At 40.3% G+C, this 27,845-nt stretch overlaps 1 protein-coding gene across 1 annotated transcript in view; it reads left to right on the forward strand.

Moving 5' to 3' along the window:
* The window catches only part of SLC4A4 (solute carrier family 4 member 4), a 306,906-nt gene that overhangs the window by 19,468 nt on the left and 259,593 nt on the right, over positions 1 to 27,845 (forward strand). Inside the window, exon 3 of the mRNA XM_049630606.1 lies at positions 481 to 660. Coding sequence (XP_049486563.1) covers positions 481 to 660 — 180 coding nt within the window. The remainder of the gene's footprint in view (positions 1 to 480; positions 661 to 27,845) is intronic.

Below are 27,845 nucleotides of genomic sequence, written 5' to 3' on the forward strand. Positions count from 1 at the left end.
CTGCTAAGACCTCCTTTTTAAGCACTCTATTTAGTATAATCACAGACTCGTGGAAGGTTAGAACTGGGAAGGCCTCCAGGGATCACCCAATGTAGTAAGCCTCTTGTTATATGAATGATGAGATTGAGGCCCAGAATGGTTAAGGGACGTGCTCAAGGTCAAATAGCTAATTGAAGATGGAGGTTTGACCAGAATCAAGGGTTCTTGATTTCTGGCTTGGCATTTTTTGGTTTCCCTAGAGAAAAGTTCTCTATCCGGATGTAACTGGAGCATACCCTCCCAGAATCCTAATGCCAGCTAACAGGTTGAATTACACTCTCGGTCACGGAAAATTGGGAAGAGATTTTATCTTTCCAGTTTGTCAAATGTAAAATGGTAATGAATTCATAGACATTTTCTTCTGACCTGAGGAGCTTTTGAAATTTATATGCAGCAGAGAATGTGATTTGAAATGACTAATGATCTGTGTACCTTTCTTAGGCCACCACACCATCTACATTGGGGTCCATGTGCCGAAGAGCTACAGGAGAAGGAGACGCCACAAGAGAAAGACAGGGCACAAAGAAAAGAAGGAAAAAGAAAGAATCTCTGAGAACTACTCTGATAAGTCAGATGTGGAAAATGCAGATGAAACCAGCAGCAGCATCCTCAAACCTCTCAGTGAGTACTCCCTGGGTATTGGTTCTTTTCTCTGCTTCCATCCCATGTCCTCAGGAAAGACACTTTGTAGGATCTTGTGGCTAATGGGGAGGGACACAATCCTACTGGGATGGTCTCTAAAGGATAATGTCTATGGAGAGTCTTTTCTTGTCCTAGCAAGTTGTTCTAGGAGGAGGTCTGGTAAGATTCTTGAAAAGATCTGACAAAGTTTAGGCACACTTGGATAGTCTGGATTTTGACTAGTGAAAGAGGGCAGAGTGTTACACATGGTATTTAACTACAGTAATCAGTAGTCACTGGAAGACTCAAAGGCATTTTTAGATTGCTTTTGCTTAGAAATAGGTTCTATTGAGACAGTAGGTCAAGAAGAAAAAGAAATATATCTTATGTATATATATATAAAGCATATATATGATATGTTATATAATAAACTATCATATATATCATATCATATATATATATGTATACGACATTGATGGCGTTATAGATGACATTTAACCAGGCTGTGGGCCAGGTTGATGATTTAGAAAGGAAAAGTAGAAAAATATCCCATAAGGGAGAGAAGAGTGTAGAGTAATATAGTTCTGAAAACGTCAAACATATTAAATATCATACATTGGATGGAAGTGTTATTAAGAACAGGGTAGTAGGAGGTCAGAGAACACCCATAGATTCAACTGATACGGTAGACTGTGTGTTTAGGTATATGCTTTTGCTTCTTCTGATGTGGAGGATATTTGGATATCTGGGGAACTTTGTGGCTGAAGTGAGAACGAATATGTGCAGTAGAAGGGAGAAGCGATAGAAACACATGCCAATTTTGGGAGATCCTCCAACAGGAGCTACATAGTGACAGCTTTGTATGTTGGCAGAGCTCTGTACACTCTTCATCTTTTTGCTACAGTTGCAGAAATATGGAACCTGTAATAAAATGCATTATGGGTGGCACAGATAAAGCTCCAGTTCAGTCATTGCAGGTGATGAGAGGCCAAATTAGAATTAACAGCTCGGGAGTGTTGAAAAGTGAATTTACAGAGTTAAATTAAAGAGGGTGTGAAGTGTAGTGATGGGAATCTGTGAATCTCTTACAGTCTCACCACTGAAACTGAGCAGGTGGCTTAGAAGCTAGTGAGGTACTATCCTAAAAGAGGCAGTACAGATGGACCATCAAACTAGAGAGCAAAGGTTGCAGGAAAGCTTGGAGATAGACCATAAAATTGAAACTTAAAGGTATTATAATAAATGTAAGACAGAAAGGACCAAAGGGCAGGAGATAAGAATTCTGTGCTTTTCATTAGAATGTTGGGGGGAAAGCCTTTCTGAAAGGAATCCTTACTATTCGGACTAAAATAATGGGGTCTGTTTCAAGCAATGTCCTTGAAATGCAGATAAAAAAGGTCACAGTGAATAGTCTGCAGGAACAAAAGACAACACCGTTCTCCAAATAAATTACTACTGTGTATCTGTGTTTGCTATCTGTTTTGATGAAGCCTGTGCCAGAACCCGAGGTTCTCTCCCCTGTGCATGTGTGTGCGCATGAGAGAGAAAGAGAGAGACAGAGACAGAGAGAGAGACAGAGAGAGAGAGAGAGAGAGAGAGAGAGAGAGAGAGAGAAAGGGAGAGAGATCGATATCTCCCTCTTTCCCTCTGTCTCTAAGTCATCTCCCATTTTGCAATTTATGAAAAGGAGCGCATCATCACTATAAATACTAAAAAGGGAAAAATGCCCACCTAGACAAATGCGCTGAGGGATTTTGAGATAATTATGTACCAGCTATTTAGGAAGGGCAACAGAAACAATGCCAGTAACCTTCAAGTGGTAACAGGGAACGAACAAATCAGAAAGGTAGTGAGACTGAATGTGCATCGACCACAGTGGGGGTGGGGTGGGGTGGGGGAAGGGGGCAGTTGCTTTCTGTGGCATTTGGGAACCAGTTTGAGCACAGCATGTAAAATAAACAAGGCAGTCCATTCTCTTTACCCTCAGAGGTCTCCTCCTTGTGGGGTACTGCATTGTTTTGTATACCCAGTTTCTGAAGGGATCATATGGAGAGACTATTTTTAAGGACCCACTTGTTCAATGATCATAAGAAAATTATTTGTAAATGTGTCTTTTATAGTTATTTTCTTGTTAGCCAATAAATTATGCTGTAATATCCCTTGATGTATTTGACATGAGTCATCCAATTTGACATGAAGGTCCTCTTAGAAATTTGTAATTTCTCTGCTGCTTGTCATGGGGACTAGATGAATTGGTTTTCTCTGGAGCACTTGTATGTAAGTCAGAACTGGTGCACCCACGTATAGAAAGGCATTTAACCCTAAGTTTTTGGGGGAAGCTATGGGGCTCTGGCACCAGCATAACAACAAAATTCTCATGGGAAAATTCACTGAAATATCTGCCTAGTATACCGTTATTGTGTCTCAAGAACAACCACACACAGTTTCTGTTATTCTTGGGTCAGGGTGTTTGAGTTACTTATGCATATGGACATATCATGTCCCGTAGATCAGATTCCTGCATGAGCCTGACTTTCTGTCAGGTGATGCCTGTAACTTCTGGGAAAGTTATAAATGGAGTAACTCAATGAGAATCCTCTCTGATTCTTTCCTTGCTGACACCCTTATATACAATCCATCAGTGACTTTTATTGGTTCTACGTCTAAAATAGATCTGAATCTGTCTACTCCTTTTCGGTTTAACTGCTGCATTCTGGTGGAGGGAATCATCCTCTCTTGCTTAGACCATTGCGACAAGCTCGTTTTCAAGTCTTTTTCCTCACAGAGGCGACAATGATCGTCATAAAGTGTGAACTGCGTTATGCTGCTCCTCTCCTCCACTGAAAATTTCCTGTTGTCCTTAGAATAAAATCTTGATTGGGCATCATGGCCCCCAGCGTCTCACCAGTCCTGTTATGGGTCATTCTCATCTTGCTCACTTTACTTCAGCCACACTGATTTTTCAGTTCCCTGGTGCCCAAACCTTTTCTGCCTCGGGGGGGCCTTTGCACAATATAGTCCTGTCTTCCTGGAATGGTCACTCTGTTCTTGTCCTTGTTAGCTTTTCTCTCTCTTTATGTTCTAGCTGTTAAAAAAATGTTTATTTATTTTGAGAGAGAGAGAGAGAGAGCACGAGCTGGGGGGGGGGCAGAGAGAGAGAGAGAGGGAGGGAATCCCAAGCAGGCTCCACACTGTCAGCACAGAGCCTAACGTGGAGTTTGATCTCATGAACTGTGAGCCAAAATCAAGAGCTGGATGCTTAACTGACTGAGCCACCGAGGCACCCTAATGGTCTAGCATTTATTTATTTATTTATTCAGTCTTTAAAAAAATTTTTTTTAAATATAATTTATCATCAAGTTAGCTAACTTACAGTGTATATAGTGTGCTCTTGGCTTCAGGAGTAGATTCCCATGATTCATCACTTACATACAACACCCAGGGCTCATCCCAACAAGTGCCTTTTTCAATGCCCATCACCCATTTTCTCCCCTCCCCTCCCCCTCACATCAAACCTCAGTTAATTCTCTGTATTTAAGAGTCTCTTATGGTTTGCCTCCCTGTTTGAAACTGTTTTTTTCCCCTCCCTTCCCCCATGGTCTTCTGTTAAGTTTCTCAAATTCCGCTTATGAGTGAAATCGTATGATATCTGCTTTCTCTGACTGACTTATTTCACTTAGCGTAATACCCTCCAGTTTTATCGATGTCGTTGCGAATGACAAGATTTCATTCTTTCTCATTGCCAAGTAGTATTCCATTGCATATTTATTTATTTTGAGACAGACAGAGATAACACGAGTAGGAGAGGTATAGAGAGAGAGGGAGACAGAGAATCCCAAGCAGGTTCCATGCTGCCAGCTCAGAGCCCGATGTGGGACTTGAACCCATGAAACTGAGATCATGATCTGAGCTGAAACCAAGAGCCAGATGCTTAACCAAATGAGCCACTGAGGCACCCTTATTGTCTGTCTTTTAAATGTTGTAGAGATAGGCCTTTTCCTATTACTCTATCTAACGTAGGTTCCCCAGGGTCATTCTTTCTAAGCCCTTTCTTCCCTTCATACTACATGCTTAACTGATGATTTTGTGAGCTTGCAGCTTTGTCTTGTGCTAATGCTAGATTGTTAGCTCCATGAGTGGTAGGATCAAATTTGTCTTGCTCAGTATGTTATTTCTGGCATCTAGCACAGTGCCTGGCACATAGTATGTGCCTAATAAATGCTCATTGAAGAGTTAGTGAGTGGATTACTACAGAGGAAGACATAAACGTTGCTTTTATTGGTCTGAATATTTCCCATCAATAGATAAATATCTAGTTGACTTTCTTGTTTTTAATCCTTGCACATCATCTTTATATTTCCCTGCTCTGCCGCCTTCCCTCGCCACATAAAATCTGGTCCTAACTTTTAATTATTCCACTTTGGAAAGTGCCTCATTATTTTAACTATTGCTAACGTGGTATTTTGGTCTGGGTAGATGACTCCCGAGTGTGTTGAATTGCTTGTCGCCCACAACTGATGGAGGAAATTCATCCACAGGGCACGTGGATTTATCATGTACACTTAAAAATGTTCAATATATTCCACACAGAATTTGGGCAGCTCAGCTTCAGAAGCCGTATTAAAGAGGCATGGAACTGAATCGTTAAGGGCATTTAGAAGAAGAAATAAGCCAATTATCTTCCAGTATTTAGGCACATCAGGAAGATGACATAATTAATAGGTTCATTTAGCTCATAACAGAGATGCTTTTTCTTTTCTCCACGGCTCTCATGTCAAGGCAGGGCTTCTCAAAAGTGAATGCGTGTTTTGATTCCCACACATCTGGAGCTCGGAGGAGGAACTGGGTTTGTTTGCCTGAGCTTGGCAGCAGCCCCGAGCCCTTACAACTGTTCTTCCCAGTGTGGTGTCCGAGCTGCCGCCCAGTTTGGGACACAGAGAAGGAAATGCGTGTGAGAAGGTGTGGCTCACTGAGCACCCGGGAGAGAGACTGGGGAAGAAGAGTGAAATGGAAGAGCAAGCAGGAGGAGAGACAAGGGAATGAGGAGGTGGTGTGGAGTGGGTGGTGGAGAGAAAAGTTAGATTGTGCTCTTTCTTAAAAATAATCCTTTTTGCCTCCTCCACCATGCACTTTTTTTTTTTTTTTTTAAAGTTAGCAGCTGCCATCTCTGAGGGTTGCCCAGAAAGTGGGTGGGAAGGTGGTCCTTGATGAGACAGGCCCTAGAAACACAACACGACTTCCCACCGTGGATGGTTTTGACCTCTGAACGTCTCATTTTGTTAGTGTCCTGGGATATTTGGGGGGCGGGAAATCATAGGCCACTTTGTGAGTGCAGAGACTCTGAAGATGTGTAAAATGTTAGGAAACAGAGCTACAAACAGAATGTGCTGTTCAGCATATTGGTCCGATGTGTAATGTATTTCTTGACAAGCTTCAACATGCATCAGTGCTTGGGGTGCTAACTGCTTCTCACACGTATGACTCCCCTGCTATGGAATCGTATTGCTAGGTATGTGCATATAGACACTCATTCAGTCTTGCGGTATTCTTTTTTTAGCTCTTTGGATATGTACCAGAACTGATGGGTTTATGCTAGTGAACATTGTTCTGTGAGCTGGGAACAATGGATGCCAGTTGGTGATCCAGTTATATTCAGGAAACTGAAACAGAGAAATGGGCAGCTGCTTTTGTTTGGTGCTTCCGGGTAAACGAACAGAGTACCTTTTCATAAGAGCCAAGATTATTTGGGGTTTTGTCATTTGACTTCCCCTTTTCCCAGTGCACACCCCTGTGCCCTCCCCCTACCTGACCTCATTCTTCATAGCGCATTCCTGTTTTTTCTTGACCTTTAAATGTTTTCAGACAAGACCCTTAGGTCTGATGTCATAAAGTGAGATTTCTTTATTTTCTGCATACCATTTGCATATCCCCAAAATGAATGGGCATGGTAGGAGAGAAGAGAATCTTCGGAATGTGTGTGAAATGAGGTAGCTTCTCATTTCACTGTGAAGAAACAAAACGCAATACAAAATAACTATATGGTCTCTTTCACCCTCTTTCTTATCTTATATAAGTAGGAGGAAATAGTTCTTCTTTAGGTCTGAAACCAAGGTTCTTTGTATTAAAAAAAATGATCGAAAACTTGAAAAGTTTGCCTTTTCAGAAGGGGCCCTTGGGATGTAATTCTACTGGGAAGGCAGTGGTTAGGAGTATATATTTGAGCCAGACTGAGTTTGAATCCCAGCTCATATCAGCAGTGCAGCCTTGGCAAGATACTTAACCTCTCTGTGTTCTAGTGTCCTCGTGTATGAGAAGGAGATAATCAAAGAACTTAATCCACGGTGTTCTGAGTAGTAAATGAGCAGTGCCTCTGGTTAGCAATGATGGTTAACAGTTATTATTTTGAGTTACTTTGAACAAGCTCATTTTCTCCCCCACCCATTGTACACAGGTCATGCCACAAGCTACATACTAAAACTTTGTAGAGATTCATATCCTGTGAACACGAATCATTCTTCTTTCAGGTCTTCTGGACCTTTCTACTACAGGTTCCCACTGTCTGTCCCTTTGCTTTAGCTCTCAGCGTGGCTCCTCACTCTCAATGGCATCTTTGAGGGAACTAGCCTAAATTGAGTCTCTTAACTTGCTCATGAGTGTCACCTGGATGCTGGCTGGAAGGTGAGAGGACCCACAAAACAGGACTTTCAAGGGGCAGAAATGGTCCCTATTGTGCTACTCGTTTAGGTGGAATACTGCCACTTGCAAGTGACTCTGCTAACTGGCTGTGTTCTTGATTTTGGCCAGCAGTTGGAATCCCCAGTTCTGGGCCCCTGCAAAGCAAATGGGCTGTTTGCTCTTTCATGAGAAGGATCTCTTTCTGGCTCTTCGTGTTTCTCAGTGAAATTAATCTGGGGAAGAAAGGCTGTTGGGTGGGACAAGTGGACAACTCAGAGGCAGTGCTGTACAGAAAGGAAATATGTTGGCACGCTTGTATTTTTGGCAGCACTGGCTTGGGTCACCAATGTCGTGTTTTGTGTGGTACGAATAATTGCTATGTATTCCTCTGTGATGCTGGTGAATACAGGAGGAATGTGTCATGGTGCCTCTGTCTTCCTTAGCCAGGTAACCATATACATCTCTCAGGGAGCTTTGCATTTCTGAAATTCAGTCGCTTGAAGTCACCTTCAAGTCACTTGAAGTGCCCTCCAGGTGGCAATTCTTACATTATGGAAGGGTGTCGTTTCTTGTCGCCTCTGACTCTATTACAATAGTTATTCCATTTTATCATGCCATGAGATGTTATGAATAGATGTTACTTGTGTCATGGGAGAGTTGATGTTGCTACTATTTATAGTGACTCATGAGTTCAGGAGGCCTCAGAGGGTTCTACTGTGCTCCAGATGCTGGGGCACTCAGGGTTAAAAGGAGGTTATGACTTGGGGTGGAAAGCGGGGGGAGGGGGGGAACCCCAGCAGTGTGTGGAATTTAAGATGTGAAATACATTTTAATGAAGTGAATGGGGCATAAATGACTGTTTGCCATAGGCATTACCACCTAAGCAGAAGGCAGGACACATCCTGTGGTTTCGGTTCAAGCTTATAAGACAGGAAGCTTGAGGGTGTGAGCCTATTTGTGTGTGTGTGTGTGTGTGTGTGTGTGTGTGTGTGTGTGTATGTGTCTGATTATTGGAATTGTGTGGAATATTGAATATTGGTAGGGATCTTTTTTTTCAATTCGAGTAGAGTTGACGCATCATGTTATATTAGCTTCAGGTGTACAACATAGTGATTCGACACCTCTATGTGTTAATACTGTGGTCACCACAAGTGTAACTACCATCTGTCACCATGCAACACTATTACAGTATCATTGAGTATTTTCCCTGGTAGGGATCTTGTTGAAGTGGTATTCTTTTAATAACTTTCCCATGGAAGGGGAGTGTTACTTGATTTTTTTTATCACATTGTTATAAAGGTATTGTGAGCATGAAGTCCCCATCATCCTGCTTTACCTTTATAATCAAAATCTCAATTATCCTTGATTCTTTCTGGCTCTTTTTCATCCATAGCTGGCTGCTCACTGAGTCCTATTGGTTTTTCCTTCACAGCCTCTCATGTCCTTTCCTTTGAATTCCTAAGGCAATATGTTCTTATTTGGGTTTTCAGCCTTTAGAATTCTTCTTTGAAATAGAAGGGACTTTTTCAGACAAGGCTGCCAGACACCTTAAATTCACTTCCATCTAGTCTCTCTCTAATTAAACAAACAAATAAATAGCAAAACTCTCCTAATGCTGCTTACTACTTACAGCAGGTTCCTGACTTGGGTTCTTACACGTTAAGAGTAAATTGACAATGCAATGGGGTTTCCTCTATTATTTTTAGTATTTTAAGTTGTTTAATGAAAATGATAGGTTTACTCTGTTTCTGCAAGGGCTTGAAGAACACATTTATGCTCATAGCAACTTTCCCAGTTTCTGTGCTCCTGTGGCAAGTACTACCAACGATACAAATTCTGGCACTTAGACTGGTAATGCTTCAAGTATTGACTTACCTGTTCCACTCAGGTGTGTGCCAGCTCTCCAACAGTATCGTTAGAGCCCCAAGGGCAGTAGTAATATCTCATACTTATTTTGAATCATGTTCTGAAATAGCATATTCTTTGCTTGGATGCATAAATAAAATGTCCAGAAATTACCAATTAGCTTAAAATATTCTGGCCTGTCTGAGAAAATAAAAACTCAAGAGGAAAGGTTATGAGATTATTCAGTATTAACAACTACCTTAGTTAAAAAAAAAATGCTACCTCTTCAACCTAAGTCTTACTGAAGTGTGATTAAAATAGAAATCACCAGTGTTGTGCAACAGAGTGAGTTGAATTAATGGTGAAATGAAAAGAGAGAAGGCCAGGAAAAGTGATCTTTCTCATGTTATATAGTTCTACAGCCTTATTTTACAATGACTAATTAGCACATAAATAAAATAGAAATCGTCTATGTTTTCAAAACAGAGATAAAAGTGCTACCCTGCGTGTACTTTTTTCTCATGGGAAAATATTAAAATGTGTGAAAATATGCAGGTTAATGTAAGAATGCAAAATATAATTTAAGATGGCATTTCTCTAAAGAACCATATAGCATGTTGTGTTGGAACAAGCCTGCCTCTCCTTGAGACTGTTTATTTAGGGTTTGTATTCCACTGTGTTGAGTGAGGATAGTGTGTAAAAGAGGCTACTTAGGATACTGAGATTTGTTAATTACTGAGTGTGTTATCAAGGCTGTTTGTGGAATGTCTTACACAGAGAATCTTAAGAGTTGTTTATTTGTGTGTATTATGGATAAACAGATTAGTCCGTGTTGCTGCCACAGGTGAACTTAGATGATCTTTGTACATCCTTCTCAGAATTGCGATTCCGTGATTTTGAAATAAGAACATCCCTGATTTTTTTTTACTGTTTTGCTGCTTGCCAGGTAAGCAGAATTCCATTTTTATGAAAAAAAGGATGCACTTGTTACCCTTACTTAGGAGCCACTACTGGTAGAGATGTCATTGTGATACAGCACTCTGTATTAAAATAATCTTTTTGTCAGTTACCAAAATTTTACTACAAAGGCCACAAAAGAAAGCAATTATATTTAATTACTTCTGCTTCATTTATGTGGCTTTGGGAAGGGACAATTTAGGTGTAATGGGAAATGTGACTTCTGAAGGCAAATTTATAATGAACATGTGGACCATATAGCTGGCTATGTTTGTTTAAAACCGAAGTTGTTTTCAGTAGAAAATAGAGTGATTTCTGTTGCCAAGGCTTGGGAATAGCAATTCCTATAACTAGAAATTCACTGCAGATTGACCCAATACCCAGAACACATGCATGAGCAGCTATAAAATCTTTAATCAAATTTTTGTCTAACTCTTAACTTTGTTACTTCTTGTGAAACTACTGAGAACCCCAGACAAAAACCAAGGAAACAAGCAAAAACTTTCAAACAAGCTTTTGGATTATTATATATTGATGTCCACACCCAATAGCAGTGAATACTATCCCTTGTTTTTCCAATTCTTAAATACAGATTTTGAGCAAAAAGTACTCTAGTGACGAAGAATTAAAGTTGGATAACTAGCATTCCACTTCATTTAGATCAAGTGCTCATCAAAAATTTTGAAAGTATGTGGGAAAAGTGTGGCTCGAGGAAACTTCAGTTTGCATGCTCACACCTGGCTTGGAGGTTTGTAGATTTTATTCCCCCATGAAACTGGCTGGAAATCTGTCTATGCTACATTCTCTTTAGGCCCCTTTTATTCTATTCTTTTATGATTCTTTCTGATATTTGTAGAAACATTTAAGTGGTGAATATAATGGGATAAATTCGAGGAGCTTCTTTGCATGTTTTTGTGTACAGGCACACATGGCAGAGATGCTTTTCTTGTTTGGTGGGTGGGGAGAATGTACCGTCTTCAAGAGTAGGAATGGGAACATTTATTTTAATAGAAAGCTCATACTAGTTGAGATGGAAAAGAAATCAATCAAGAACAATGTATAAGAGAAACCAACCTGGATAATATATTTCTTTTTAAATAACAATTGAGTTTTAAAAATGTCATTGAGGGGCATCTGGGTAGCTCAGTGGGTTGAGTGTTTGTTGGTGAGATCAAGCCCCGTGTCAGGCTCTGTGCTGACAGTGAGGAGCCTGCTTGGGATTCTCCCTTTCCCTCCCTCCCTCCCTCTCTCTCTCTCTCCCCCTCTCTCCCTCTCTTTCTGTCTCTCACCTCCTCCCTGCTTTCTCTCTCTCTCTCTCTCTCTCTCTCTCTCTCTCTCTCTCTCTCACATACTCTCTCTCTGACTCACATACACACAATAAATAAATAAACTTAAAAAAATGGCACCGAGTTCTATATTTTGGTCAGTTGAGGGGATCGGGGGAGAATGCACGTGAATGACACAGAACATAAGAAGAGACAGAGGAGATGACAAATTATGAGAAAGAGGAAGTGGAGGAACCCTGACTATCAAGAAAGGCAGTGAGATCAAAGAAGAACAGAAAAATCCCCTGGGCTAGTGCCAAAGGGTAACATGTCACCACCCCTCAAAGTAGAGCCCCATTACTTAGCAGGACCAGGTCTCCACATATTCCCCTCAAGCCAGTTTTGAGTAGCCTCTACCTGTCTTGTCATTAGTTCCCTAGGGTTAGTTTTTTCACCATGATTATGTAATGATTACAGTGATTGTCTAACTAGCTTCCTTTCATTTTTATATTTACATTACTGTTTTTTTGTATTGCTTTTAGAGTCCTCTTTACAAGATGATCCTCCTATAGGGAGCTTGGGCTTTGCCTTAGTAGTCTTTTCTTCCATATTGTTTTTGTTTTGTTGTATGTGTGTATTTTTATATCAGAACCCCAAAGTGTAAATAACCTTAGCATTCTAAAAAATTGTTTGCAATATTCTCTATTCTTCTAGCAGGTCATTTAATATAACTCTGCTATTCAATTTATATACTCCTTATAAGAGATTACTCCAGGCTTTGTTCAGCCACAGGACAAAGCTGGAGGAAGGTACTTACTTTGTACAGAGGCCACCCTGAGTGTCCACACCAAATCCAAGACTGGCCTCTTACTAATCTGCCTGATGACAGTGGAAATTCAGAGTGAGGCAATGGGACTTTTTTGGAAGACAGCTGGGTCTAGGGGAATTTTTGTAAGCAATGAACCATTCTTTAATTGAAACCACTGGATGTGGTTAGTAGTTTATTTTAAAAACACCATATGTTAGTCCATTCCTATATACTGTGACAATCATAGTTAATCAAAAGCTGCTTGTGACATTTCTGTTGAGTGTTCATAAAAGAGTGACTTGCTTCCTTGAAATCCCGAACTCTATGCCAAATGCCAACACATTCACAATTATAGTTTGGCTTTTAGGCACTTGTGCAACTCTTTGAGTATGTGGTAGGTTTTTATTTATTTTTGTCACTTTCACTAATTTGTCATATTCTTAAATGGAAAAATGTTTTCTCAGCCTTTTGTTTGGTAAACAGTGACTTCTATTCCTTTCTCCATGGTTCCCCTGAGAGGAAATAAGCTAATGTAACTGCTTTTTGACCCTCCTTTTTGGCCAGAAAGCCAAGCTAATGCATGATCTCACTGAGACATGATCTATTCATGTGAACCATAAGCTTGTAAGCTTGTCATCATCCTTCATGGCACTTGGGCAGGCACCCTGTTAGCCACCACAATAGGGTGTGAAAAGAGATGCAGTCACATCCCTGAGCCTTCAACCAGCACAATGTAAGTCAATTCAGTTCATTGCGGTTTAATTCGTTTTGATCCAAATACAAGTAGTCTCTATGGAGTACTTCTTTTCAGTCATGGTCCTGGACAGTGGGGCTGCAGAGATGAAAATTTCTTGAAAAAACTGACAGGTTAGTGGAGAAAGTGACATAAATCGGACAAATCTAAGAGAATGTTGGTAATTGCTCTTGTGGAATTACACACAGGGTGGTATGGGAGCATAAAGGAAGTGCCTAAGGTAGGGGGAGCAGGAGAAGGTCTCACAGAGGAAGAAGCTCTGTGTTGAGCCTCAGTGCAGCAGGAGTGTGCCAGGAGGTAAGGGAGGGGAAGGTGAGGAGCTGGTTAGGTTTTACTGCTTCTTCTTCCAGTTATAGACCAACACAGATGGTGAACAAGCAAAGGTGCCTCTACCAAAACATCCCTTCTCCCTTTACAAGGAAAGAATATGGTTGTTTTCTCTCTGTACTTAAATAACCATGAAAGTTCATTTTGGGAGACTCAGCTTAGTAGGCTGCCTGATAGCCATTTTCCTTTCCTCCCTATCCCCAGAATCCCAGTTTTGTTCATGACAGCATTGGGGCAGCTAAAAACTTTTGATTTCCTTGTGGCTAGAGGTGGCCATGTGACCGGTCTTGACCAGTGAGATGTAAGCTTAGGTGTACTTGGTGGTGTTTGGCTGAAATGTATTGTTTTCTGATGGAAAGGGATAGGCAACTGACACATATTTTAATGGGTATTGGTGAATTAATATTTTAGTTCTGTTATTTACTTTGTAAATAGTAAAAACATTGTCATGTGAGTTTTGCTACCAGAAAGTAAGACCTGACATCTCTTAATTTTGTCATTCATTATCACTGTGAGCCTGAGTAACTCCCCACTTTTTCTACATTGGTCTGTATATATTTACTTATCCTTTCTCTCTCTTTTCTTATGAAGGAGGATTACGAGAAGTAATAAGAATGAATCTGTGTATAGTGGCTTGAATTTCATTGATAAAATGTTATAATAATAATAATTAATAATAATAATAAGTATTTATTGAACATTAGTTGTGGTCTAGGTACTCTGCAGGTACCTAAAAAATATAACCTTAGTTTTCCTCATCAAAGTCCTCTGAGGTTAGTGACCTCCTTTGAGGGGTTGAGCACACTGAAACTCGCAAAGGTGAGTTCCTCACCTGGCATTACATCATTGGAAAGTGGCATTTCTGGGACACTGGGGTCTCTTTGACTTAAAGCAGAGGCTCTTAACCATGGCTTTTTCACAGCTTCACATTAAAGTGAGGGAGGGGCGCCTGGGTGGCTCAGTCAGTTAAGCGTCCGACTTCAGCTCAGGTCATGATCTGGCGGTTTGTGAGTTTGAGACCCGCGTCGGGCTCTGTGCTGATCGGGCTCTGTGCTGACAGCAGCTCAGAGCTTGGAGCCTGTTTCAGATTCTGTGTCTCCTCCTCTCTCTGCCTCTCCCATGCTCATGCTCTGTCTCTGTCTGTCTCTCAATAATAAAAAATGTTAAAAAAAATGAATGAAAATTTTTTAAGTTTATTTTTTTTATTTTAGAGAGAGTGACAGGGCACAAATGGGGGAGGGGCAGAGAGAGAGAGGGAGAGAGAGAATCTCAAGCAGGTTCTGTGCTGTCAGCACAGGAAGCTCAGTCTCACAAACCATGAGATTATGACCCGAGCCAAAATCAGGAGTCGGATGCTTAACCGACTTAGCCACCCGGGCGCCCCTAGAGTGAATGAAATTTGAAAGACATTGTACACATCTCATCCACATTCAATTTGTATTGTCATTATTGAGTCTTTATTTACACTGCCTTGAAGAGTAACAATGTAAGCAAAATAAAAGAAGCCTTTCCTTTAGAATTAAATTAAAAGTCATATTGTACATCTTTTTACTGCTGATTTTATAAGTAAATACATTTATTATTTGAGAAAATACACACACAAAAAACTGAAGTATCTAAAATCACCTAGATGAAATGGCTAGAATTTGCTATGGATGGTTTTCCTTTCTGGGTGAAATGGAAACTTGTTTATCTCTTTTTCAATTGAAGTATATTTAACATACAGTGTTATATTACTTTCAGGTGTACAATATAGTGATTCAGCAATTCTGTACATTACTCAGTGCTCATCTAGATAAGTGTACCCATAATCCCCTTCACCTATTTCACCCGTTCCCCCCCACCCACTTCTCTTCTGTCAAACACCATTTTGTTCTCTGTATTTAGAGTCTGTATTTTTGCTTGTCTCTTTTTTCCCTTGTTTTTTTCATTGTTTTGTTTCTTAAATTCCATGTGTAAGTGAAATCATATGGTATTTGTCTTTCCTGTTTATCTTATGTTAAAACCTGTTATCTGTTGATTATCTTATTGATCAATCATTCATTGATTTGTTTTCTCTTTAATTTTTTTTTTTTTTTTTGTAATTTAAAAATTTTAAGATTTGGTCAGTTATCCTGGTTACATGTTTTGAAAATATTTTGGTTTCATGTGACTTTACTATAAAATGTCACTTAGCTTTCCAGTCTATTCTTCTGAACAAATGAAGTCATGGAAAAGTTATTCAGTACTGAAAACTCCAGAGAGAATCTCTCAATAAACCCCATGATCTCATCAGTATCAAGAAGCATGAGATACTTACTCAGCCATCCATCTCTTCATCCAGAATATTTATTGAAGGTCTTCTGTGTACCAAGTGTGGTGCTAGATGCTGGGGACATGAGAGCAAAATTAAAGACACTTCCTGCCATTAGGGAGCTTATAGTCTATTGAGAGAGATACTTACTAATCACTTACCCACACAAATAAATGTTAACTTGCACCTACGGTAAGTGCCCATGGTACTATAAAATATAATAGTGGGATTTAACCAGATTAGGGAGACTAGGAAATGACTGGTGTCTCTGAGAAAGTCATACTTGAGTTGAGATCTGAAGGATGAGGAAGAAAAAAATGTGGTGAAGGTCGAAGAGAAGAACACTGCAGCAGGTAAAAAGAAGAGTGTGAAATAGGGCTTTGGGTCCAGAGGAGGCATGGTGAGCATAAGCACTCTTATTTAAGACACACCATTAACATTGCCTGAATATGGGGAGGCCTCACTGAGGAAAATTCCCTCTAAATAAGAATTATGTTTTTTGCACTAGTATTTGATTAAGTGAAAGATACCAATTTCAGGTTAATAATTAGGCGTACAGAATGCCAAATGCACACAGTTAAGGTAAAGCATCAATTTTTTTTTAAGTTTTATTCATTTTTAGTTTACATCCAAGTTAGTTAGCATTTAGTGCAATAATGATTTCAGGAATAGATTCCAGTGATCCGTCCCCTATGTAAAGCACCCAGTGCTCATCCCAACAAGTGTCTTCCTTAATGCTCTTTACCCATTTAGCCCATTCCCCATCCACAGGCCCTTGAGCAACCCTCAGTTTGTTCTCTGTATTTAAGAGCCTCTTATGTTTTGTCCCCCTCTCTGTTTTTATTATTTATTTTTTCTTCCCTTGCCTTATGTTCGTCTGTTTTGTTTCTTAAATTCCACATATGGGTGAAGTCATATGATATTTGTCTTTCTCTGACTGACTGATTTTGTTTAGCTTAATACCCTCTAGTTCCATCCACATTGTTGCAAATGGCAAGATTTCATTCTCTTTGATTGCCAAGTAATACTCCATTGTGTGTGTGTGTGTGTGTGTGTGTGTGTGTATACACGTCACATCTTCTTTATTATTCATCTGTGAAACATCAATTTTTAAAATTTATTTTTTATTTTTATTTTAGAAAGAGAGTGTGGGGGGGGGGAGGGAGGGAGGGAGGGAGAGAGAGAGAGAAAGAGAGAAAGAGAGAATCTTAAGCAGGCTCCATGCTCAGTGCAGATCCCGACGTGGGGCGTGATCCCACAATCCTGGGATCACGACCAGAGCTGAAATCAAAGAGTCGGATGCTCAACCAACTGAGCTATCCAGGAGCCCCTGATACATCAATTTTTAACCTGAGTTTAAAAGTAGAACTTTTTGCTTTCCAACTTCACATTTTTTCCCCAATGCTGTTTTATCTACTGAATCACCTTTAACTTCTGCTTATGTGTCATTACCTTCTTTTCTGCAAATATTGCTTCCTACTGTATCAGTATGTCAAATAAAGCATTTGTTTTTGAGCCATGAGTGAGTCGCAGCAAAAGCTTTTGGCTTTGGCAGGGGTGGTGCATTCCTACCTTCTCCAGTGGCCACAGGACTGTGTGTTTTGACGTAGTACTCTACTGGCAGTCAAGATCATCCCCCCTGGGGGATACCACTTCTACAGTTTAGAGTACAGAAGGGGGGAGGGGCAAACCATTCTGCGTAAATGTTTCAGGAGCATTGACTTTAAATCATACACATGCCTTTTCTATCTGTGACTCACATGATGTAAGGAAGAGAAGGAGGATTGAGTGACAGGGTCAAGAGGGTAGAAAACCTCAGCCTGGCTTCTGCTTACTCAGTGATTCCCCTCCAGAGTGACTTTCCATATATCACCAGAGCGTGGAATGGTATCTTACCCTGACGATTTACGCCATGGTTTTGATTTGTTAGCTTGTTCTGTTGGAGCCAGGGCAAGCAGAGAAATGTCTGACACAAAAGGAGATTTTATTTGGCCAGAGGAATTTTGAAACTTTATGTACTGCGGACATGAGTGTATTTTTGTTCACTGTACTTTTGAAGTCTATGATCAGGAAATGTGTATTTTCCCTGAAAAGAAATCAGAAAAGGTCCCAGGAAGGCCTTATGACTGTAGCAAAATATATATTTTTATAGCACTTTTCATGTTCTCACACTTTGCCTTTTCTTTCTTTGCTTCAGGTTGCATTTTTTTCATCAAAGTTATTTTGGATGGCATTGAAAGTTTTCCCTGGGCCCTCTGTACACAGTTCAAAGGGCATTCAGAGAGTTGACTAAGCTGAGTTGACTATACATTGCAAAATATTTTATTTTTGTGTGGTGCTATATAACTTATAGAGGTTTTTATGCACAGTATCCAATTGTGCCATAACCCTTGACGCAATTAGAGTAACAAGCATTATTCCTGTTTTAGAAATACAATTCAGAGGCTTCCACAGGCTAACGACCTGCCTGAGGTCACACATCCCCGGCTGGATGAGTCAGGCTTGGCCCAGGGTCTTTGGACTCCTGCTCTGGCTCTCTTTATACTGTATCACGAAGCTGTGATACTCGAGTAGTTGGGCTGAAAATGAGCATTTGATCGGGTGCAATCAAGTCCTGGAGGATTCCATTATTCATTTCTCCAAAGCTTGATGTATTCAAAATTAGAAAATTATAGCTATGAATAGTTGTTTTCCACTTGATTGGTCTAAAGTCAACTGAATCCTAGAGAAAAATCCTTTGCAAGTGGGTTGCCTTGGAAATGGATGAGCCTAGCAGTAGAATAGCTTTTACTGTATTTGAAATTCCAGCAGTTTAGGTGACAGTTGTGTCTTTCTGAAGGGCGTGGGCGGACTCCGAACGGGCTTTTCCCATTGCTCATCAGCCTGGCCCTCGTTGTTCTTGTTACAGCAGTCACTCATTTTCACAGATGTCTCTTAAAAATCTTTTTTTGTTGTTGTTTCCTTTTTGAGTTCAGAATATGTAGAAGTAACTTCTTTTTGGCATCTTGTACCACTTGTCCCTGTTTAGCAAGTAGCTGGTGTTAGGAGGTGCTTGCTGACTTGAGGAGGAATGTGTCACGTTTGTAGAGTCCTTCAGACTTCATGCAGGGCTGTCTCCTCCATGGTCGTGTTTGGTCCCCATAACAACCTTGTGAGAAATTTCATGTCCATTTTATTAGTCCCTTCTTTGACAGACAAAGGGAAGAAAGATTTGCAAAAGCAATATTACACTGTGGTTTTGACCATGGGCTTGGAATCTTATTTGGGTTCAGATCCTAGGATGCCTTGCTCACCAGCTTTTTGATGGTAGGCAAGTCACTTGACCCTTCTAGATCTCAGTTCTTACAATCTCTAGAGTAAGGTGAGAAAGGTACCTGTGCTCACTGGATGGTGAGGGTTAAATGAATTATGAGGCCTTCAAAGGGCACTGGCAAAGAACAAGGCTCAGCGTATATTAGTTATTATCATTAAGTGACTTGATTGCAATCCCGCATTATCAAGGAGCAGGGTTGAGACTTGGACTTGTGACTTTTAGCGCTACCTCCTGCCTCATCATCTACCCAGCAGGCCATTCTGCAGCAGCTTCCTTCTTCTCTCTTTTATGGGCAGGCAGCTGCTGCCCTAAGTTATCAGTGAGGGTGATGGGTTTTTGGAATAAGACAGAGATGCTGAGAGAACATTTGAACTCCTGGAATAAGTTGGCAGATTATTCTAAAAACGGAGTAACACCTACCCTCACTGTTATTAAGAGCTGCTTGGTTCTAGCCCAAATTTAGCTCTTTAAAAAATCCCCCTCTCTGAATTACATTAATAGTATATGAGTCCTTCTGGATGTACCAGTTGATGTGATATATCAGCTGTCATTGGTAGGGGATTCAGGAGAGAAGTTGAATGCCCACATTATAAGCCCCCTTATGACCCATGGCCTGTTCTTGTGATGAGTCTGGTGAGAATGAGAGTGCAGCTCCCAGGCTTGTGGGGAACAAATAGTTGTGTCATTTGCACTGTTTTCTAAGCACATCAGTTTAGGTTAGCGGCCAGAAAACAAATTGGCTTGAGATGGTTACTGAATTGGGATCATTCCTTGAAGTGCTTAGCTTCATTTCCGGCATGCCTCTTCTCTGTCCAGTGAGTCCTGCAGGAGCTTTCTAGTGAGTCTAGCTAGCATGGTGGCTGCTTCTGCCCCCATCACTACCCGTCTTCCGCGCTTGCCTGCAGGTGTCCTCAGTGCTGCACCATGGTCTGCGTGCATGTGCACACCTGCACTCTGGTGAACGTTCACCTCTCCTCCAGTTATGAAAATAATAATAACACCTGACCTTACATAGCACTTGACGGGTTACAAAACACATTTGTATACATGCATGATTCTGAGAGGACTTTAGAGATTATTATTCCTACTTGGCATGCAAAAATATAGATCTGAAAGGTTAAATGAATTGCCCAAGGAGAGGGGATAAATGTAAGAAGTACTTAGGACTTGAAGGCCCCAAGTCTCATATTCTTTTCATGGTACTTAAATCAGTATTTTCTCCTTGACTGAATTAATTAGTTGGTTAGTTAATAGCTTCTCACACTCTACAAAAAATTTAGGTGTCTTGTAATAATTACATATGGGTGAAAACAGATGTCAAAACCAGGAAAAATGTACCGTATGCAGAACTGCTAGCACCAGTATTGTTCCTAGAGTTGAATTTAATTGGCCTCTGAGCTTCCTGGCAGCCAAGATAAAAAGAGAGACATAATCGGTCACATACTTACCAGAAAAAGAAAAGCATGCTTAAGGGGAAGTAAAGGTGTTATTAGGATTGTATTCTAAAAAGAATGTCTTACTTCAGATTTTAGATAGGGGCAATAAGAATAATTAAAGATCATGCTCTCAACGAAATTGTATAGCTATATGATAGCATGAAAATGCATTGCAAGGGGTCTGACATTTGCTGGGTTCTTGTTATGTGTCAGGCACCATCCTAGGAACTTTGTATTGTATGCATTATTTTATTTAACTCTCATAAACATTTCATTATGACAACTACATTTTAAAAGCATCATTGTACTCATTTAATGATAAGGAAACTCAGCCTCAAAGAATTCTTATAACTTCCTCAAGGTCACACAGCTAGTAAGAAATACACCTGTATTGAGACACAGACCTTTTCTGACACTGGAGCCCGTGCTCTTCCCACTGTATCATGCTGTTACAGTGCTTTAAGGAGATAAATTAACTAAAATTGAGTTTACCATCTTCTAGCTGTTCTGCGTTATCCAAGGATGTGTTTTTAGGGGACCCAGATTAGAGGATCATCTTCTGAAAGTGTTGCTTCTCTTATCCAGGCTTTGGCAGGAGGTGGGTAGTAGAAAAGCTCCTGTTCTGTTGTGGCTTGAGCGTGTTTGACCAAACTAGGGGCAATGGTTATTTGTCGCTATTGTTGAATCCTACATACTTTCTGTAAGTTACCTTCTTTAGTCTTCCCAGCAGTCCAGTGAGGAAGGTGCTGTTATTATTCCCATTTTGCAGTTGGAGAAAGCAAGGCTTGCTGGGGTTAAATGACTCACAACGGTGACAGCTTCTCAGTGGTCACATTCAAATACAGATCTCTCTGGCTCTAGTGGGTATGTGCTTTACCATTGTGCCGGTGGGTCTCTTGTTAAATAAGTAGCAAAGTCATTAATCTCCTGAGGAAACTGAGATCCTAATCTAAACTCTTGTCTGGAAGGAAGATCGTCTCCCTTCAGCTCTGAAATAGATTGCAGGGATACCTCCATCAAGTCCAAATATTACTTGAAAGGCAGTTGGTCACCTTCAGCATATGTTCAAGCTTTAGTGTGCAGAATTTCATGCCGTAGATCATGAATGATAGGACTCTGACATGCAGAACTTTCAAAGATGTTCCTGATGGTTTTTACAACTACAGGAAAACCTTAAAAATGTTTCAGTAGATTTTTTTGGGGCACCTGGGTGGCTCAGTCAGTTAAGCATCTGACTTGCTCAGGTTGTGATCTTGCAGTTTGTGAGTTCAGGCCCTGTGTTGGGCTCTGTGATGACAGCTCAGAGCCTGGAGCCTGCTTTGGGATTCTGTGTCCCCTCTCCCTCTGCCCCTTCCCCCTGCCTCAAAAATAAATAAACGTTAAAAAAAATTAAAAAAAAATGTTTTAGTGGATTTTATTTTATGGGGTCTCTGAGGAATTCCCCAGGGGGAATTAACTACTAGATACACGGCTGTCAAGAATTGGTATGGATAAGTATAATTTTGGAGAATGCGGCCAAATGTAATGATTTTAGTTTAGAACAATGAATACAGAATTGTTCTCTCTGACAGTTCTTCAGTACCATGATCAATTGTGGAGGTAAAGTCACTTTCATTTTGTGATTATTCTAATAGTAATAATCACCACTTCTACCATTACAATAGTAAGAATAGTTAACATTCAGGGTGCCTGGATGGCTCAGTCAGGTGCCTGACTCTTGATTTCGGCTCAGGTCATGATCCCAGAGTTGTGGGATTGAGCCCCCAGTTGGGCTCCATGCTCAGCACAGAGCAGCTTAAGATTCTCTCTCTCTGCCAGGGCGCCTGGGTCACTCAGTCAGTTAAGTGTCCTACTTGGACTCAGGTCATGATCTCATGGTTCGTGAGTTTGAGCCCCACGTCGGGCTCTGTGTTGACAGCTCAGAGCCTGGAGCTGCTAAGGATTCTGTGTCTTTCTCTGCTCTCTCTCTCTCTCTCTCAAAAATAAATAGACACTAAAAAAATAAAAAAAGATTCTCTTTCTTCTTCTGCGCCTCTCCCACTTGTGCTCTCTCTCTTTCTCTCTCTCTCTCTCTCTCTCTCTCAAAAAAAGAATAGTTAACATTCACTGAGTATTTTTCTGAGTGCTTGTTAAGTAGTAACTTACTTAATCCTCATAACAAGCCTATGAGGATGGTATAAGTACTAACTCCATTTAATAGATGAAGAAATGTAGACAGTTGAGTAGGTCCCTCCAAAGCAGACAGCTGTTAAGTGGTTTTCTCATTGCACTAGTCTGCTCTCTGTATGGTGCGTCAGATAAAGAAACTTATACCCTTCTTCTCTGTTGCAGGTTAAAGTGCAACGAACTCATCTACAAGTCATTTAAAATCCTTAAAAATAGAAATTAAAAATCATGGGCAGAGATGCAAAAAGAGTGTTAAGATTGCTGACTTAACTTAGGAAGAGACTACTTCTATCCAGCCTCATTCTTGCAATGGGGAAAGAACCAAATGACTGGGAGTCTCTGCTGAGCTCATGTAGTTTGGTTGATAGTTGGGTTTCAGTCCACAGAGTCAAAAGCTGGTTAAAAGTCTAGAAAAATTCAGTCTTATGACGTTGTTCTTGACAGGTTTCCTCACAAGGTAATATGCATCATTTCAAGTACTGATAGTAGCATACTTTGGCCTAAAGTTCACCTACTCCTTGAGTATTGGATTGAGAATTCTCAATGTGTATATTAATAAAGAAAACATTGGCATAGCATTTTGAAGGAATAGCTAAGTGATTAAGATTAGGAAGTCTTCAGGTCTGAGAAGCATGCTGGTTAAGCCTTGGATGCTGAAATCAGATTGACTTGGAGCGTACATGTAGCCTTGAATCAGTTTACTAGCTTCTCAAAGTGTCTGTTTTCTCATCTGAAAAATGGGGATAATGCTACCTCACTCACAGTTGTTGTGCTGATTAAATGAGGTAAGCACTTTGCCTAAGACTGGCACATTATAAACTTTCAGGGGCGCCTCGGTGGCTCAGTTGGTTAAGTCTCTGACTTTGGCTCAGGTCGTGATCTCCTGGTTAATGAGTTTGAGCCCCTTATCCGGCTGTGTGCTGACCGCTCAGAGCCTGGAGCCTGCTTCAGATTCTGTCTGACTCTCTCTCTGGCCCTCCCCAATTCATGCTCTGTCTCTGTCTATCTCTTTCTCAAAAGTAGACAACATTAAAAAAATAAATAAACTTCTGGTAAATATGTACCATATAAGATTCCCCATTTAAAATGGGGTAATTGGATATAAGGGTGATCTGGCTGTGACATCTGTCATCCCATTGATCGCCAGGATTGATTTGGCTGAGCTGCCTGGCTAGGCGGGTATCCCCTTCCTCTATCACCGCTCCATGTGTGTCCCTCATGAAGCTGTGTTCTTGGTCAAAGAGGATGACCTTCCCCAATAGAGGAGGACTGTTCTTCAGTCAAGGGTATATGAGTAGCTGTGCTCCCCCGCTAGAACCTCCAAACAAGCTCTCAAGGTCCATTTGTAGGAGAACATAGGGTAGTCAAGCTTCCAAGACTCCAGACACATCCAAATGAGGCACTGCATGTGACAGTCTGCCTTTCTATAACAGCAACAACAAAAAAGAATTAAAAAAAAAGGGATAATCTATGGTCTGAGTCCACACAGATGGAATTATACATGTAGAACTAGAGAAGTTTGGGAAGGAATGGGGGTCACCACAGAATATTCCTGAGTAATTTAGGTGACAGAATTTAAGTTCCTACGTGCAGTTAGTATCTTTGGAGGAGTTTGAGGCTCTAATGAGCAAACTCTGGAATTTTTTTACAGCCTGAAAAAGATGAGGGTGGTCTCTGGTAGGGCAGAGAGAGCACGGAGCTGGTACAGGAGAGTTGTGGTCCAGCTGTGCCACTTACCAGCTCTTTGACATTGGGCATATCACTGGTGTTTTGGGGCTTCAGTTTATGGAGCCCTGGAATGAGGGCTTGGTATAGGTAATCTCTAAATTTTCTTCAGATCTCTTATTCTACTGTAGATTAGGTTATATGAAAACTAGATGAACGAATCAGTTAAAAAAAAAAAAAGAAAAGAAAAAGTTGCCAGAAAAGAGCTTTTTTTCCCCCCAGATAGTCACAAATAAAACAGAGAGGAAAGAAATAAAACAAAATAGAACAAAAAGTCCAAAGTAGGTTGCTAGAGATTCTGTTTTTTATTCCAGGGTGGCCCTTAGGGCCAAATGACCCTTTATTGTCTTTCATTGATTCCTTTGGAGAAATGTCCTCAGCTCATTCACAGGCCTGGGATCTTTTGCTTCCTTCCTTGATTGAAAAAATTCTTTTAAATTCTTTCACAGTAACAGCAGGAGTGGCCCCGAAGGATGCAGGCACAGGAAACGCCTTGACTTTAATGGTTGCCAGTGGCTGTACAGCCTTTTCTGAGTGGCCCTGAGCTGTCACCAGAGTGAATATATGAATGAATCAAATGAATAGGGAAGATAAGTCCAAATAACAGAAGACAGCTTTTTTTTCTCCCAAAGAACAATTCTGTCTTGAGCAAAGGGTCATTTAAACTGGAGATATAGTTGGCACAGTGCCTTGAATAGTCTTGTCACTTTCTTTCTACAATACTTCCTGAAACGTTTTCCTTTCATTTGGGACTTATTCAAACTGGCTGTCAGAATTTTCCCTAAAATAATGCTGACAGGGAGTGATGATTAAGTGAAGGGTACATTTTAGAACTGATTTTCTGCCTTGCAAAGTTTCAAGATAGTGAAGTTTTTTTTCAGAAATGTATCTCTTCTTTCTCTCATGGTGCTTCGAGAGCATTCGTAATGTACAGCAAGCTGACATCATCAACTCCATAGTTAAACCTGCACATGTAATGTAGCAGATGACTGAGGAAAAGTGATTTGGCCGAGGTGACCTGAAGCGTTAACCTAGGCCTCTAGCATTCAGACGAGTGTTTTCTCTACCACACCACATTTCCTTCCTGTATCGGGCAGCAGCTTCGTACTTAATGACTTGAATTTACCACAGCAGGGGCCATCTTCTGCCAACATTAGAACTTTAGAAGAGTGGAAAGATTTTTCCTCTTTCTGAAGCCATGCCTCTAACGGAGATCGAGGGTCAAATCCATGAGGATGTGGCTGCCAAACTCTTCTGAAGCTAAGAGACGCTGGAAGAGCAAAATGAAAGCATATGTGGTGGAACTAGAGCGCCTTCCAAGGCAATTAGTGATGGAGTGACCTCTAAGTTCAGGTAGGAGAGACCTTTCCAAGGGGAAGGAATGTGGCAGTCAGTCTGAAATAATCCTGTGGCAGGGCAGTCTGGAATAGTATAGTTTTTTTTAAAAAGTTTTATTTTGAAAAAAATTACAAATACACAGGAAGTTGCAAGCGATAGTACAGAGAGGTCCTGTGTACCCTTCACCCCATTTTCCACCATGGCTACATCTTACATAATTAGAGTGTAATATCAAGACCAGGAAATTGACATTGTTACGGTACAATATGTGTGTACAGCTCCATGTCATTTTATCACCCCTGTCTAAATTGGGGTAATCACTACCACAGGCAAGATACAGAATAGCTCCATTACAACAAATACCTTCCTATGGCTTCTTCTTCATAGTTACACCCTCTCCTTTCACATCCTCCTTAACCCTTGGTACCTACTAATCTGTTTTCCATTTCTATAATTCTGTCATTTCATGAATGTTATATAAATGAATCATACAGTGTACAATGTGAGCTTTTGAGATTGGCTTCTTTTCAATCAATGTAATGCTCCTGAGATCCAGCCAAGTTGTTGCAAATTGTTTTTTATTGTAGAGTAGAAAACTATGGCATGTGTACCACAGTTCAACTATTTACCTATGAAGAGACATTTTGGCTGTTTCCATTTTCAGATTATTTACAAATAAAGCTGCTGTGAACAATTGTGTACAGGCTCTTTTGAATGGCCATCATTTCATTTCTCTGACCATGTCCATGAGTGGAGTTGTTTAACTGTATAGTAAATGTATGTTTAGTTTTTATCGTTGTTGTTTTTAAGTAGGCTTTGTGCCCAGTGTGGAGCCCAATGTGGGGCTTGAACTCAAGACCCTGAGATCAAGACCTTAGCTGAGACTAAAAGTCAGTCGCTTAACTGACTGAACCACCCAGGGGCCCTGTTTAGTTTTTTTAAGAAACTTCTGAACTGTTTTTCAGGGTAGTCATACCTATAGCAACATATGAAGCTATCCTGTTTCTTTGCATCCTCCCCAGCATCTTGATGGGGTCACTGCTTTCTATCTTTGCTGTGCTAATACCTGGATAGAGATAATCTTGACTGACATGTTCCTGATGGCTGGTTGTGTAGAATATCTTTTCATGTTCTTGTTTGTTCTTTGTATACCCTCTTTGGTGAAATATCTCTTTGTATATTTTGCCCATTTTTTATTGGGTTGTTTATTTTATTCTTTTACTGTCAAGTTTTTGAAAGTTCTGTATATATTCTAGTTATGAGTTCTTTGTCAGATATGTGATTGGAAAATATTTTCTCCCAGCATATAGTTTGTCTTTTCATTGTCTTAACAGGGTCTTTCACAGAGCAAAAGTTTTAATTTTTGATGAAGCCCAATTTGTCAATTATTTTCTTCTTTCATGGATTGTAGTTTTTAAGTCATGTCTGAAAGCTCTTTGCTAAGCCCTAGTCCAGATTTTTCCCTCCATTGTTATCTAAAGTTAAAAAAAAATTACCTTTAAGTATATAATGTATTTTGAGTCACATTTTATATAAGGTGTGAGATTTAGGTCAGAGTTGTTTTTAAAATTAATTTTTTCCTCTAAATAACAGAGACTATCTTGTTGTTGTGTTGTGCACTTTTTAATATTAGACAATGTCTCCTGTAGAGAAGTGGTCACTGCAAAGAAATAAAAAGGAAAATGTTAACACAAATTTGATACTTTTTTGGGGGGGAGCTGCTGAATATTTAAATAAGTAAGAGTTAGCAGGTATCAATTAGATCAGGAATCTAAAGGACTCTTACATCTCCCACCCTAAATTTTATTTCCTGATTGCTACTTGAACGCATTGTACTTGGTAGAGAGTTGGATAGTAGATGTCAGTGACAAAGCAGACACTACAGCTTGTGTGGAGCACTGAAGATCCTGCGAGTGGGCCTGGGGTCACAGTTCAAGGCTCTACTCAAGGTCTGCAAAGCGGTGTTGGAGTCCAACTTCATACTTAATACAGTGCTGAAGAATGATTAGGTAAGATGAGTACACTAGAATTTTGTTTTGAGGGGAACATAATGTAAAAGAAGGAGCACTAGGTGGGTATCAGGAGGCCTGGATTAAATGCCAGACCAGTAATAAGTGGTTTTATGGCTTTCTGAAATTTGAATCATCAATATGAGCCCCAATTTTCTTCTTTTTGAAACAGGGGCCTCGTTCCTACCTGATCTCTTCCAGATTCATATTTCATAGTTCTGTGAAATTTCTTTATAAAGTGGACTGTGTAATTAACGTCATTTTCTCTTGTTGA

Source organism: Panthera uncia, chromosome B1 (assembly GCF_023721935.1).
Source record: "Panthera uncia isolate 11264 chromosome B1, Puncia_PCG_1.0, whole genome shotgun sequence".
Taxonomy (NCBI): Eukaryota; Metazoa; Chordata; class Mammalia; order Carnivora; family Felidae; genus Panthera; species Panthera uncia.